Source organism: Planococcus citri, chromosome 5 (assembly GCF_950023065.1).
Source record: "Planococcus citri chromosome 5, ihPlaCitr1.1, whole genome shotgun sequence".
Taxonomy (NCBI): Eukaryota; Metazoa; Arthropoda; class Insecta; order Hemiptera; family Pseudococcidae; genus Planococcus; species Planococcus citri.
Window position 1 is genome coordinate 59143318 of NC_088681.1, and position 14827 is coordinate 59158144.

General features: G+C 33.9%; 2 protein-coding genes across 2 annotated transcripts; both read right to left on the reverse strand.

Annotated features, from left to right (window-relative positions):
- Window positions 1-1882: 1882 nt before the first annotated feature.
- LOC135848311 (maltase 1-like) lies at window positions 1883-6938 on the reverse strand. Its single transcript, XM_065368202.1, has 8 exons — window positions 6361-6938; window positions 6094-6254; window positions 5881-6018; window positions 3289-3527; window positions 3001-3196; window positions 2687-2900; window positions 2257-2593; window positions 1883-2168 (listed from the first exon to the last, which is right to left on the reverse strand). Exons 1-8 carry the CDS (start codon window positions 6701-6703, stop codon window positions 2078-2080), a joined length of 1719 nt encoding a protein of 572 aa, XP_065224274.1. The 5' UTR covers window positions 6704-6938; the 3' UTR covers window positions 1883-2077.
- Window positions 6939-11145: 4207 nt separating this feature from the next.
- On the reverse strand, window positions 11146-13782 carry LOC135848226 (maltase A2-like). Its single transcript, XM_065368064.1, has 8 exons — window positions 13306-13782; window positions 13075-13235; window positions 12841-12978; window positions 12527-12765; window positions 12225-12420; window positions 11937-12150; window positions 11492-11828; window positions 11146-11389 (listed from the first exon to the last, which is right to left on the reverse strand). Exons 1-8 carry the CDS (start codon window positions 13631-13633, stop codon window positions 11296-11298), a joined length of 1707 nt encoding a protein of 568 aa, XP_065224136.1. The 5' UTR covers window positions 13634-13782; the 3' UTR covers window positions 11146-11295.
- Between the last annotated feature and the right edge of the window lie 1045 nt (window positions 13783-14827).

Sequence of the window (14827 nt, forward strand, 5' to 3'; positions counted from 1 at the left end):
TACTCGATTTTTTTCATTTTTACAAAATTTGATTTCCGTCGCACCCCACTTCCGCTCCCCCAAGGGGTCGGGCAAAAAAAAGGACATCGGATTCGAATTCCTTGTTGAAAATTACTACGAAATCACTACTTCCAACTCTTGAGTTTTGTTGTAAAACCCCATGCGCGCCTTTTTTTGCCATCCAAGTCACTGTGATGGGTCGGCCTCACCAACTTCATATGGCTGCTGTTTGTGAAAAACACCACATAGTACACTGCGGTTTGCACCATTGTGTGCAGAAAATGTCAAGAGATTCAAATTTCATGAACTCCTCAAAAAGGGCCTATTGGTCGATAGGACCTTCTTGAATAGCACCATTCAAGTGTAGAATTTACATGGAAAGAAAACAGCGATGTCCCACCCACAGAAACAAGAATAATAGTTGGAGACTTCAACAGCCATAGTGTAAGCTAGGGATATGCTGAAAATGATATAGGTGGTGACCTAGTGGAGAAATGAGCTGAAGAGCAGCAGCTGAGCTTGGTCTTTGATGCAAAACTGCCAGCATCCTTCATTAAATGTGAAAACCCACCTTCGAGATTCAATTTCAAAAAGGCCAATTGAGAATCTTTTAAACAGGCAATTGAAGAAAAGATAGACAACCTACTGCCAATACCATAAAATTATGAACTCTTCAATGAAATTGTTAAGAAAGCCTCAGAAGATCATATTCCAAGGGGAGCAAGAAAGGAGTATATCTATGGAATGGAGCAGGAGCTGCACCTCATGACACAATATAAGAAGTATGCTTAAAAATTTAATGAAAATCCTTTCAGTGAGGAAACCATTGAACTAGGAAATCAATTAGCAAGTAATATAGCAGAATCTAGACAGAAAGAATTATCAGGAAAAATCAATCCTGAAAAATTAAATGGGACACTTGACGATGAAACAGTTAGGTTCCTTGGGTACTGGCAGGAGAAGGGTATTTAGATTTAGATTTAGATTAATATTTAGACTGAGTTTCTCATGTTAATTTAGGCATGTCGACGGTATACAAGAAAAAAAATGGGATTATTAGCTTTTGATTAAATTGGACTTTATGTGATTGAACCAATTGAGAATTTTTGTGGGAAACAATTTAAAAGTTTGTTTTTTTTTGCTCTCTCTTCCTGTGTAATTGTTGGATTTAAATACTTGAAGAGAAAATGAGTTCCTTTGTTTTTGATCATTTCCAAGTTTGAGAAAAGTCGTGTCAAGAGCTCTGCGCCCCCCCCCCTCCCCCCGTTAAAAAAACTAATTTATAATTTTTTCATTTTTGAATCAGAATTTTTCTAAATTATCTGCTGTTTCATGAACACCCTCTCCACCGGTCCCTCAAGATATTTTAATCCCCTTGCATGAAAGCACCCACAGTTGGAAAAGTCCAAAAACGTGAAACTTTTTGAAAATTTCCCATTTTTTTGTGACAATTTAAAAAAAAAAACAGAAGAAACTTAATATTCTCCCAAACCATGTTTTGTGTGAACCCTCCCTCCATAAAGTCATAACACATCAAAAAGTTGGATGTGAACTGTGCAGTTTCAAATATGAAAAACCAGGAAAAGTCAGCCGTCAGGGAATTTTGCAAAAATAGAAAAGTCGGGGAATTTCGTGATTTTTATGCAAAATTCCCGGAATTATGAAAAAATACCCATAATGAAACATAATATCTCAAAAACGACTGATATTTCAAAATATAGAAAAATAAAAGTCGATTTTTTCCAAATTTTTGATTTTAGCCCCTCTTTCTGGGACCAAATTTGAGTTATTTGAAAATCTTTCGTTAGTAAGTATAGGTGTATCAGTTATCGCAGTCAGTTGAAAATTTTGTGAAGAATTTGAGCATAAAAATAAGAGAAAATAAATGGGATATATCAGTGTAATTTTTTTGTTATTTTTTTATCATAGGTATGCACTTAAAAAAATAATGTAATAATGCGATTAGGTTTATGATAACAGGGTATATATTATAATATTTTATAGAATGAATCGACGTCGAATTTCATACAATTTCAACGTACGCCTTGCTAGGTACCTATCTAAAATTCTCTCAACTTCAATGAATATCGCTAGAACTCAATATAACAATAGAATGAGGTCTGAGCACCGATGTCAATGGATAGTTCCCTCTCGTTTTAATCTTGAACCTGATAATCAAATCACACACCATATTCTATCTTCAATAAATTCTACTCGTATTAATGAAGTTGAAAATGAATAATTTCAATTTCTTACCCTTTCTTGTAGCCAGAATTAGGACTCGAAGCTACCACAGTTAAGGTTATTGAAAAATGATTCATTTCAATGGGCCAATCCATTGGTTCAGTTTCTGTTCCTAAATTCATCACGATGATGTAACCGGTTTGTTTCGAAGCTCTTGAAAAAGCCAGCACCCATTCCGATATAATGTAGAATTTCAAGTCACCGTATATCATGGTGTCTGTTTTTCGAAGAGACATTAAATCTTTGAAGTAATTCAATGTACTGTTTATGTCGGTTCTTTGGGTTTGGACATTCATGTGCCAGTAATTTGGATGCAAAGGTGTCCAGGGTTTTTCAGCAGTAGAGAAACCTTTGAAATAGATACATGCCATCATTATAGTGAGCAGATCAAGGATGTAGATGTAGAACCTATTTTAGTATATGATTGAATTTTGAACTATACCAGCATTTCTCGAATCATCCCATTGCATCGGGGTACGATGAGAAAATCTATTATAGATGTCTTTAATTGAAACGAGTTTATTTGCTGCTAAACCAAGTTCTTCTCCATAATACACGGTAGACGCTCCTGGTAGCATGGTAGTTATAGCCAATAATATGTAATTGTATTCTGAATTCAAGTTGCCTGCAATTCTACCTTGGTCGTGATTGCCCATCTGCAAAAATTGAGGCATTAAAAAAAAAGGATTTCTTAAATAATTTGGAATGTGTGCCGGTTCAAAGGTAAGGGTTAGTATTTCAATAATTATTACTTACGACCCAATTTGATGTCATGCCCTTTGGTACTTTATCCAACCAAGTATGCAGATAATCGTGAAGACCTCGAGCATTCTGATACGTGGTTAAGAACTGGAGAAGAAAATTGAATGGGATATGAAATGCAGGAAATTTCTTTGTTCCGTAGTATTTGACGACTTGATTAATTGGTCCATAGGTTTCACCTAGTAATGCACTGTTGCGAAAAAGTATCCTTTGTAGTGATTTTGTATATTTAAGTACCATAGTAAGTGTTTTTAGGTTGTATAGGTATTGAGGTAATATTACGTTTGAATTGGTTTTCCACTTTCTCGATCATATTTTCGAAGAAAAACGTTTAATTCGTTGACGAACTTGTATGACTCGGGATGATTTATAGTACGTTCACATTCTTCAAAGACTGTCCATGCAGTTACTATGGATTTTAGTGGTGGATTATCTCGCAGTTGTTCGTCTTCCATGAACATCATAGGGGCGTCGACTCGAAATCCAGATACGCCTTTGTCAAGCCAGAATGTCATGATATCCTGTAGTACACAGAATGATTCATAATTGAAAGATCCTTTCATTAATTTTAGCAAAAATTTTATTTTTAAAAGTATTTAAAACATTCATTTTTGTGTGGAAAAAGTTCGTTTTTATTTTGAAAAAAAAAAATGCGACATCAAATTCTTCAAACATCTGAGTAGCTAAAATTTTGATTACAGGAGTTTTAAAACATGCTGTTCACAAAAATATCAACGTTTTATTATCACAGTCAGATATCTCAATTCTCAAGTGGGTTCTTGTGAACATGCAATACGCACGAGACTATCACTCAGAAAACATACTTTTTGAAAATCCCTCTTAAAAATGGCGTCAGTTATCTTGAAAAGTCTCAATTTTGCAGAACCTCGAAAATTCTGGGGAATTTGAGTTAGCAGGGGTGACTACGATTAGAAATTGACTTTTCGTTATTGAGCCGATTATTTATCTACATATTTAAAGAGCCCAGTTGAAAATGCATGATTGAATCTGATCAAATGAGACTAGATCTAGAAATTTCCTGGATATCATCACAACAGATCTATGCAGACCTGACCAGATGCATTATTTTTTCCCTGAAGGATTTTTGAACGTAATTACCTATTTGAAAATGTCATGAAAAACAACTGAATCTAAAACTTCAGTTGTCTGCGCTGCCCAAATCATTTTTCGATTTTTTTTCGAATTTTTAAAAAATGAGGAAATAGATCAAAATTTGATTTTTAAAAAATGCAATTTTCGCAATTGCGAAGTATGTAATTGAGTAGGAAAGCTGGAATTTGGGTTTCAAGCTAATACAAATCTCTCATAATCAATTTTTCATTAATTAAATTAAGGTGTCTTTAGGAATTTCAGATAAGTATCTCCAAAACCGCAGAAATAATCGAAATTTCAGATTTTCAACTCAATTATGCTAAAATTTGAAAAATTTCATCATTTCTATTCATTTTCAAGTTATTTTGACCATCTTAAAAATTCTTCAAAATTGATAAAATGGTCGTAAGCTGCTAAATTTGTGTTTTTACATGTTTTTTTTTCAAATATCCAAAAACAGGGTTATCACGAATAGAAATCTTGTATGTAATAAGGAATGACTACCTATTCTGTAAACGAGTCAATATCTTCCCACTCCTTCAAGCTAAAAGTTCTTCTCTGTCTTGATTGGGAAAATTATTTCAACCCTTTAATACCTCAAAGAAGTTCAACCGAAAAATTTCAAGGATTTTCATAAGATAAGTTGGACTGAACAATTGATTTCCAAAGCCAAATTTAAAGATGCAGACGGAATCAAAAAGCCAAGTTGATCAAAATTAGCTGTAAAATTTTATCAAGTGAAAATTTTTCGACTGTTTTTTTTTAATTTTTCTATAGGTAAGACTCGCAAAAAAAATTAATGCTTTAAAAAAACACAAAATTTAATTTCCTTTTCTCAACAACTCTGATAGCTTACAAAGAAAAATTTTTACATTGCAATAAAATTGGAATAAAATAGGTCAGGGTTTTCGATTTTGATCAAATTTTATTTTAAAACTTCAATTTTTAAATAAAAATTGGTAAAAATTTGAACTTTTAAAAATTTTTAAGAATCAGGGTATCAAACAGATAGTAAAAGTAGTGATTTTAAAAATGGGTGGTGAAAAAAATGAAAAAATTCATTAATGCGTTCATTTTTGTATTTTTTTTTTCTAATTTTGATTGAAATTGAAAAATGCATACGTTGTATACAAATTTTCTTCCAATTTCAATTTTTTTGAAAATTTTCCTGTGAAAAATTTTACTTTGTAAATTTTTGTGAGTGTGAGGGGGGGTCGAGTGGAGAGCTTTCTGAAAATTTAGTTGGAAAATGGTAATGGAAAAAGTGGCGATATTTTCAACAAAAAAAGATGGGAACATTTTTTCCTTGTGAAACATCGGATTTTTCCTTTGCGGGTCTTGTAAAACAATTGAGAAACAAAATCAAAAAAATTTCCGGTCATAAAATTTTATAACAAATTTTTATTAAGTAGGAAGCTGGTTTTTTTGTTTCCGTCGTCATCTTCAAATTTGGCTTGGGAAAAATCCACATAATTGTTTGCAAAAAATTAAGAAAAACCATAATTTCCAAAATGAGGGATCACTCGTGTTCAGCTTCTTTTTATCAAATGTCACAATCTAACTGTTCAGTCCAACTTGTCTCAGGAAAATTTATTGATTGAATTTCTATCGGGCTTTAAAGAGCTGAAAATACTGTTGGGTTTAAAATGGATTTTTTTTAGGATTGAAATTTTTTCATGCTAGTTGATTTGATTTGTTTTAATGCCCTCAATGCTCAACTTGAACGTTTTGAGTGGTGAATTGGAAATTAAAATTAGGTACCTGTATTTCCTTTTTGACGGCTTCATTTCTTAAATTGAAATCCGGTTGCCTGGGGTGACATTGGTGTAAATAGAATTGCTTTCTTTTCTCATTCCAAATCCACGCTGTGCCTTCTTGCATCAAAGTAAATACACTAAACTGCAACAACATAAGAAAAAATCCTGAAAGTGACTTCAAAGTGATTCAAATTTCACTATTTTGCGCCCATCTTACCCAATTATTCGGCGGAATAGCGGTGCCATTCCAATCGTAACCTTTTGGATCTGCCCAAACGTAGTAATTGGTGTACGGATCAATTTTATCGATCGATTTTTGAAACCATTCGTGTTCGTCGCTACTGTGATTGATTACCAAGTCCATTATGAAGTATAAATCTTTGAAAAATGAAATATTATTGTGCGTGTGTAATTTTACTGATTAGGGTATTTTTTTTTCATTAATAGTTTCGTACAAGTGCATAAATGCATAATGGTAACCTACCTCTAGATTTAATTTCCTTCATCAACTGATCGAAATCGTCCATCGTTCCATACTCGTGATATATTCCTTTATAATCGGTAACATCGTACCCTCCATCGGCCATTGCAGAAGGGTAAAATGGCGTCATGTAAATGGTATCTACTCCAATCTCAACTAGATAATCCAGTTTGGAAATAAGACCTTGGATATCTCCTATACCATCTCCATCGCTGTCCTTGAACGATCTTAAATATATTTCATAAATACTCGCGTGTTTCCACCATTCTTTATCCAATGAAAAAACACCACATATCACAGTAGCCAGAGCCACCAATACTGAAATTACTATCTTTTGAGCCTTCATTTTTTCTTTCCTCGATTACCTAGGTGCTTGTTGCTTTTAATCCGACGATAGATACTTATTTTAAACACACGTTAAAAAGCGAAAGAAAAACATAATATTGATAATAGATGAACATACAAGAATGGTTTGAAACAAACTTATAGCAACTGAAACGAACTGGAACAGTATGAGTCTGATGTCTTCAGAAGTTATTATTTAAACTTTTTTTCCAACGCACAACTTTGCGCAACGATGTGCTCGAATGAGGTGCTAAGTAAACATCGTTCAACATTTCAACTAAGAAAATTAGCTCATGAGAGGTAGAGGGTACTCGAGTTATAATGTCATTGACCACTGTACCTGCTCAAATTTTTCAAGAACATGGAGTACGTGAGAAAGGTGAACGAAATTTGAATGATCTATGTAGATAGTGATAATCAACGTGAACAGCTCATGATTTGAATGACTTCTAATTGTGTAATGTGTCTAATATCGTTCTGTCTACTTATTTAGACTAAGAGATGCGGAACATTAGGGTCCTTGTCTCATATTAATATGTAAGTAGGTACCTACGTGAAATATTATTTCATGCGAGTAGCCTTCCCGTCAAGTCGAAAAAGTGATAAATTCACAGAATTTTTTGGAGGACCAGAAATTTGTGCTCGATTTTATTCTTATTTTTGAAGCCAGAATCAGGTCTAAGCAGATCTAATCTCATCAAAACTTTGATCCAACCAGGTCAAATCGGATCCATGGAATGCCCTGATTTGATCAAATGATCATGTGTATCTGTTCAGACCCAATCAATTTCCGCTGGAATTTTGTAGCCTGAAATTGCTGAAATTTACAAAAACCAGCTTGCGGTACCTATTCGACTACTCCGGGTCCAAAAATTTCAGTCTTAAGCCCAAAATGAAAATCGTCCTAAGACATTTTATGAGGATAAGCACATATGAAGGCAGATTTGCTCAAATGCTGCCAATTACCGAAACTGATAAGATTCAATATTTTCTAGATCTGATCAGTTTGAATCACTTTCTCGCTGGTTATTTAACATGTGAAGATTAGGATGATTTTTCCCCACAAAATCGTGGTCAAAAAGAGAACATTTAGTTTGATTTTCAATATAAAATAAAAGGGAAAACTTTAATTGAACGACAGAATAAATGAATTGCACGACAGGACAACCCCACGACAACATAATTCAAAATTTTGGCCTCACAAGAGAACCTCTTGAGTCTTGAGGTATCACACTCCGATTTGAACGGGACCGCGATTTTTGGAAAGAGCATAGTCTAAAACGCCCAAAACCAAATTTTCAGCTGCTCAAGTTCATTTTTCGATTTTTGGCGAATTTTTGAAAATTCAAAATTGACTGTTTTCAGCAATTTATGTTTTTTTTAAAAAAGTACGTACTTGGTCAGTAAAAATGGTCAAAATAAGTCCCAAAACCAATATTAATTACCCAAATCCAAATTTTACCATTTCCAGCCATTCTGTAGCCTCCAGCACGATTTTTCAATTTCTCCAGAACTTTGAATTTGCTCCAGAAGGCGTGAATATGAAGTTCGGCAGCTAAAAACCGAGTTGTATATTACACTCCACCTGTTTAACGAGTTTATCTACATTTGAGCCGATTTTGAGAGTGACACCTCAAAAGTGGCGTTTTGACCAGCTTTTTTCAAAATTAAAAAATCCAAAAAATCCAAAGTTTCCCATTGGAGTGGAAATTTTTGAAATTCACGCGAATCGCTGTATTTTGTCCAAAACTAACCCCCCCAATCCAAATTTCACAATTTCTAGCCATTCTGGAGCATCCAGCGCGATTTTTCAATTTCTCCAGAATTTTGAATTTGCTCCAGAAGGCGTGAATCCGTTTAAGGAGTTTATCTACATTTGAGCCGATTTTTATAGTAACACCTCAAGAGCGGTTTTTTGACCAGCTTTTTTCAAAATTAAAAAGTCAAAAAAATCAAAAGATAACCGTTTGTAAGGAAAATTTTGAAATTCAAATTGTTATGGTGCAATCTGCCTCCACCTGCTAGGTGATAGATCTTAGGGTAACCCTTTACACGATGTGATTTGTTGCTATTTAGTAAAGAGGGTTCCAGTAACGTGGGAAAATATTAGAACATAGGGTGTGAACAATACCTTTCAATAGTCAAGGAGGCACGAGCTTCTGTCGATTGAAAGGTATCATCACTTGGTTTTTGCAATCGGCCGTGGCAAGATCCTTGTCGAAGTATGTGGTCAAGGAGTAATTTGTATGTGACAACAGGCCTACGCCTAAGTTACATTATTTCAGGTTAACCCACCTCGTGTGTGTTTAAGATAATATTTTGATTTTATCGTAATTGTTGGTAGTTATTAATCAATTCTCTGAGGTAATGATCCGACGATTATAACCTTTGCGGTCATATCAAGATATTCCTAGGCATCTTGAATGAAGCGTGTGATACGTGTGTCTCTTCGTAAAGCAGCCACCAACAGCCACTATTATTGGGGTAGGCTAAGGAAAAGAGGTGGTGTGACAGTGAGCAGTGTTCGGTAAGTGTAAACTTACATGGTGGTGTCTCCACTATATTAATTATAGCTTTATTGTAATTAATAGATGATGTCAATAGACGTGAGGGATGGAGCATGGATTCCTCACTCACATCATTATGAACCTATTTCGCATACATAGCTTTAGTAAATTGCTCGGCTAGTAAGGTATCAATTCCATGTATAATTGCCATGATCTGCCAGGAGAAATGCCTTAAGCATTATCCTATCCGTCTAGATTGAACGCATTTAATAAATAAATAACATATTACAATATGTTATAAATAATGTAGATGTAGTGAATATCTTGACTGAATAAATCCTTTGTACATAAATGGTATTTAAATGTTGATCATTTCTGTATTTGATGACTTAGAATCTTTAGTGGTCACTCAAGAGAACTCCCATCTGAGCTAGTCAGGAGTCGAATAAATCTCCCCCTTAAGGTGATATTTATGAGAGAAACCATCGAAACAGTATAATGACTAATAACACCAATCATCGCTGATCATTATCAATTCTATGATAACAAAATCGAAAATTATTTTCTCTAATTTAATTTTCCCCTCTCTCTTCTCTAAATTTCATTTTGGATTCAACAAGTAACCAAACAGCGACCATTTTGATTTTAAAAAAAGTGAATTTGGGTAGTTTGATTGAAATGATTGTAAAAAGTGTGGGAATCGGGGTATTTTGACTCGTTGAACACGAGTAAAACATTTCAATGTAGAGAAAAATGATCCAAAAAACGACTAGTTTTAACTTTTTTTCAGAAAAAATAGATTTTTTGGTAATTTTTAGCAACAAAGTGAAAACTTTCGTAGGCAATTTTTGAAAAAAAAATAACAATTTTTCGCAAAAAGCGCGACTGACAATAATGTTCAGCAATTTTTGGTACAAAAAAAAGTAGACTTTTGGACAAGTTGTAGAAAAAAAAAATTGGCTGTATTAAATATCTACCAAAAAAACGGACCATCTTTTATCATTTTTCTAGAATCCAAAAATGTTTGTGAATTTTTAAAAAAACTAGAATTTCTGACAATTCTTAGAAACTTTGGTCAAAAAAGCAAGAATTTTGGGCAGTTTTTTGAAATTTTCTGCGAAAAAAAAAACAACGAGAATGAAAATCCTTAGTCAATTTTTTAAAAGGGGAAAATGTTTGCAAATTTATAAAGAATCCTGCATTTTTTATAATTTTTGGAGAAAGCAAGACTTTGACAATAATTTTTGCATAGACCAGGACTTTTTGAGAATTGTCAAAAAAATGATACCTTTTCGCTATTTTTGTCAAAATAAACTAGACTTTTTGACAATTTCTGGCAAAAACCAGGACTTTTTGGGAATTATTGTCAAAAAAATATTACTCTTTGGGCATTTCCATTTTTGTCAAAATAAACTAGACTTTTTGACAATCTCTGGCAAAAAAGTGACACTTTGGGGTAGCAAAAGGCAGGGCTTTGTAAGTTTGTAACCGTGTGGCCTGTTGGAAAATAATAAAACGCGTACGTTATATAAATGCTTTCAGAGAGGAATTAAATTATTTATTGGAGAAAATTGATAACTTGGGAGTTGCGGGGAGGGGAGAAAAATTGAAATGAAGTATAATTATCCTATCTGGCTGATATTTTTGTTCAAGAATAATGATACTTATCTTATGAAAGAGTTAAAAAATTGTTGTGAAACAGATTTTTTAAATTTTTTAAATTTTCAAAAACCGCTAAAAATCCAAAAATGAATTGTGTTATTTGAAATTTTGGGGGTGGAGGTTTTTGGATGTACGCTTTCAAGCTAGCTTTGTTTCGTTCAATTTGAACTGCGTAGTGCATCAGTTCAAAAAAAAAACTCGTCGTATACCTTACACACATGATTTTTTCGATTGATTCTGCTGTTGAATGAACAAAAATATTCAAGAAATAAAGTTGAATGAAAATATAACTCTTTTATTGAGGAAACATTTATGAAATTATAAATGTATTAAACATTATTGGTAAGTACGAGATATTTGATAAGTTGACTGGATTAAAATTGAGCATTGGCACGTTGTTTGAAGGTAATGAATGAGCCAGTTTTCATGAAAGAATCGGATCAGATTTCAGTACAAGAACGGAATGTGGTCTTAAAACCGACATCTGTGGAAAATACTGCGTCGATTCCATTTTAAAACTGAAAAATATCAACACGATCATTTTCAATATTTCAATGTACCTACCTAATGATAAAAAAAAATTCACGTTTGTTGGTTGAATCAGACTCCTCGATGCTTACCCTTTTTTATACCCAGAATTAGGACTGGCAGCAGCTACAGTCAGGGTTGTGGGAAGATTGCTGATGTCAGCAGGCCAATCCATCGGCTGTGTTTCCGTTCCCAAATTCATTATAACGATGTAATTATTCCCCTTGTAAGTTCTTGAAAACGCTAATACCCATTCTGATACAATGTAGAATTTCAGGTCACCATACATTATTGTATCGGTTTTTCGAAGAGCCATTAAATCTTTGAAATAATTCAACGTGCTATTTTGGGTGTTTTTTTCGCTTTGGACATTGATTCGCCAGTAATTCGGGTGTACTGGTAGCCAAGGCTTGGTTGCAGTTGTGAAACCTGTGAAATTACGAGTAATCAATTATTGATGGGTATTGGATGGCTTATATGGCCTAAGAGATTACAGATGAGGAAGTAGGATTTATTGAAGTGGAAAAATAAACTTACCAGCGTTTCTGGAATCATCCCAATGCATCGGGGTGCGATGAAAAACTCTATTGTATGTGTCCTTTTCTCGAACCAAATTATTCTGTCCCATGTTTATTTCTTCTCCATAGTACAATGAAGATGTTCCTGGCTGCAGGGTGCCCAATGCCAGCATGATAGCGCTGTATTCTCCATTCAAATGATAAGCTACTCTGCCTTGATCGTGATTGCCTAACTGCAAAATGAAGGCAACTTTTATGGCTGAAAATTCAAAGGTTTGTCGTGTAATACCTATGTACTATGACTTACTGCCCAGTTTGATGGCATTCCTTTGGGCAATGCATTGAGCCAAGTGTGAAGGTATTGGTTAAGACCTCGAGCATCCAGGAATGTTAATAAACCACTTAGGAGGAAATTAAAAGGCAAATGGAATACTGGGAATTTTTTCGTTCCGTAATATTTGATTACATTTTTGACTGGTCCGTAAGTTTCTCCTATTAGAGGCCTGTTAGGTGAATTAAAAATTACAAAATATAATCTGGGTATTGATTCAGTGACGATTAATAACTTTTATGATTGATTTATAAAAACTGATGAGAAAGACTACTTACGTTTGAATTGTTCTTCCACTTTCTTGGTCGTATTGTTTTAGGAACCTGTTCAATTCATTCACATATCTGAAGGTATCCGGATGATTAAAGGTATGCTCGCATTCTGCAAACATGGTGAAAACATTCGCTTCTGGACTTAGTGGTAGATTGTCTCGAAGTAGCTCATCTTCCATTAAGAACATCGGTGCATCGACTCTAAACCCAGATACTCCTTTTTCCAACCAGAATTTCAGTATATCCTGAAAGAATTAATTTTGGTTTTAAAAACCTGTAGTTTGGCTTTTGATTGAAGTTGGGTGATGAAATCAACTAACCTTTATTTCAGCTTTGACAGCTTCGTTTCTTAAATTTAGATCTGGTTGTTTTACGTTCATCTGATGCAGATAGAATTGTTTCCTTTGGTCGTTCCATGTCCAGGCAGTACCATCTTGTCTCATGGAGAATACACTGAACTGTGATTTAAATATTGAAAATTGAAAAATTAATGACATGGTGAATAAAATCAATCGAAAAAGTACCAATTCTTAAAATAAATATTCAAAGCTCACCCAATTATTCGGCGGAATGGGTTTACTTTCGCTATCGTATCCTTTCGCATCGACCCAAACATAGTAATCCGTATAAGGACCAGTTTTATTGACTGATTTTTGGAACCACTCGTGCTCATCGCTGCTGTGATTGATCACCAAATCCATCAAACAGTATAAACCTACCCCAAAAAAAATCCATTAAATTGTGAGAATGTTCTCATGCAATGATGCAGATCAAGCCGATCTTACCTCGAGACTTCATTTCCCTCATCAACTCCTCGAAATCTTCCATCGTTCCATAGGCTGGATCTATTCCTTTATAATCGACGATATCGTAACCTCCATCGATCCCGGAAGATGGATAAAATGGCATTATGTAAACCGTATCTATTCCAATATCCTTCAAGTAATCTAATCTGGAAATTAATCCTTTGATGTCTCCGATTCCATCTCCATTGCTGTCTTGAAATGATCTTAGCAGAATTTGGTAAATGGTCGCGTGTTTCCACCATTCTTTATCCAAAGCTAATACTCCAAATACGAAGGTTAATAAAGTAACGATTTGATATAATTTCATTTTGCGTCGTATTATAATATTAATTTATTTCACGGTAAAATTTTGAGTAAAAAAATCAAGTACTTTTATTTAAAAAAATTGACAGTGATTTATTCGTATTGCACCATCAACTTCGACCGAAACTGTGACTCTGACTTGTTGATGAATTACTACGAGTATTTAAACCTAGAATGTCCTGCAAGTAAGTATTTCATTCAACTTGACACGTAATGATGTGCTCGAGTGAGTTACTCTGTAAACATCGTCGAATCATTAGGTGTACAATTTGACGCAGAAAAAAGTACGAAAAATTGAATGATGAGAGGGTTCTTGTACTCGAGTTGAGATGTCATTGGACTTTGCTACATAAATGACGAACTGACGAATGTATCGTACTAGGTATAGGGCCTTGAAAAGGTCAATGGAATTTGCTAAATTGAGTGATGATTGTAACACCGTGACCTATTATTTCTATGCAATGATGTTTATCTAAATATGTACGTAGGTATTACGTACATACTTTATCACTAAATTTCGAACGATAACCTTTTTGTTTGCAGGAAGAGAAGTGGAATTTCCGGAATCCTCAGATGTGGCACGTGTCGTGGGTAAAGAAGAAAGAACGAAAAATTGCACAGGTAGGATACCTACTTACTGTTTTTTTTTTTCAATATTTGAGTAAGTATTTGAAATGAAAAGTGAGAAATTGGAAGAATTTTGATACTTTTTGTTTGAATGACAGAAGAACTTGAAATGAGGAAAATATCCGAATTTGAACATAATTTTAATAGGTGAATGGCATAATTATGTTGATGATTTTGTAAGTTGATTTTGAAATTTATGATCGAGTTTAATTTCTGAGGTAAAGATGAATTTTTGTGAAAAATGATGAAATTGAAATTTTTCAAGAGGATGTTACTTGGTTGTGCTTTATTTTGATGTTTTGCCAACATCGACTTCCCACCCCCACTCCTCGTCTAAAAAAACGTGAAAATTCTATTGTGTTTTTTCAATGAAAAAAAAATTAGGATTCCAAGTCCTAGACTCCTTTTTCCTTTTCTTTCTTTTTGAAATTATGAAAATCAGAAAAAACATGTTGCTCAAGATGCAAAATTTGATATTAGGTAAGTGACTCAAATAACGACCTTTTTGGCTTTGTGATTTTTTTTTTTAAAGAAAGATTTTTTAAAGTAAATTTTTTGGTTGAGTTTTTTT

Excerpts from the sequence above, each read along its gene's own strand:
- LOC135848311 (XM_065368202.1), bottom strand. The coding sequence starts at position 6,703 with ATGAAGGCTCAAAAGATAGTAATTTCAGTATTGGTGGCTCTGGCTACT. Across the intron at positions 3,528-5,880 it reads CCGTCAAAAAGGAAATACAG|GATATCATGACATTCTGGCT; the intron begins GTACCTAATTTT and ends TGTGTACTACAG. Across the intron at positions 2,594-2,686 it reads GGATGATTCGAGAAATGCTG|GTTTCTCTACTGCTGAAAAA; the intron begins GTATAGTTCAAA and ends TCTATTTCAAAG.
- LOC135848226 (XM_065368064.1), bottom strand. The coding sequence starts at position 13,633 with ATGAAATTATATCAAATCGTTACTTTATTAACCTTCGTATTTGGAGTA. Across the intron at positions 12,766-12,840 it reads CTGTCAAAGCTGAAATAAAG|GATATACTGAAATTCTGGTT; the intron begins GTTAGTTGATTT and ends TAATTCTTTCAG. Across the intron at positions 12,421-12,526 it reads AGTGGAAGAACAATTCAAAC|GCCTCTAATAGGAGAAACTT; the intron begins GTAAGTAGTCTT and ends TTCACCTAACAG.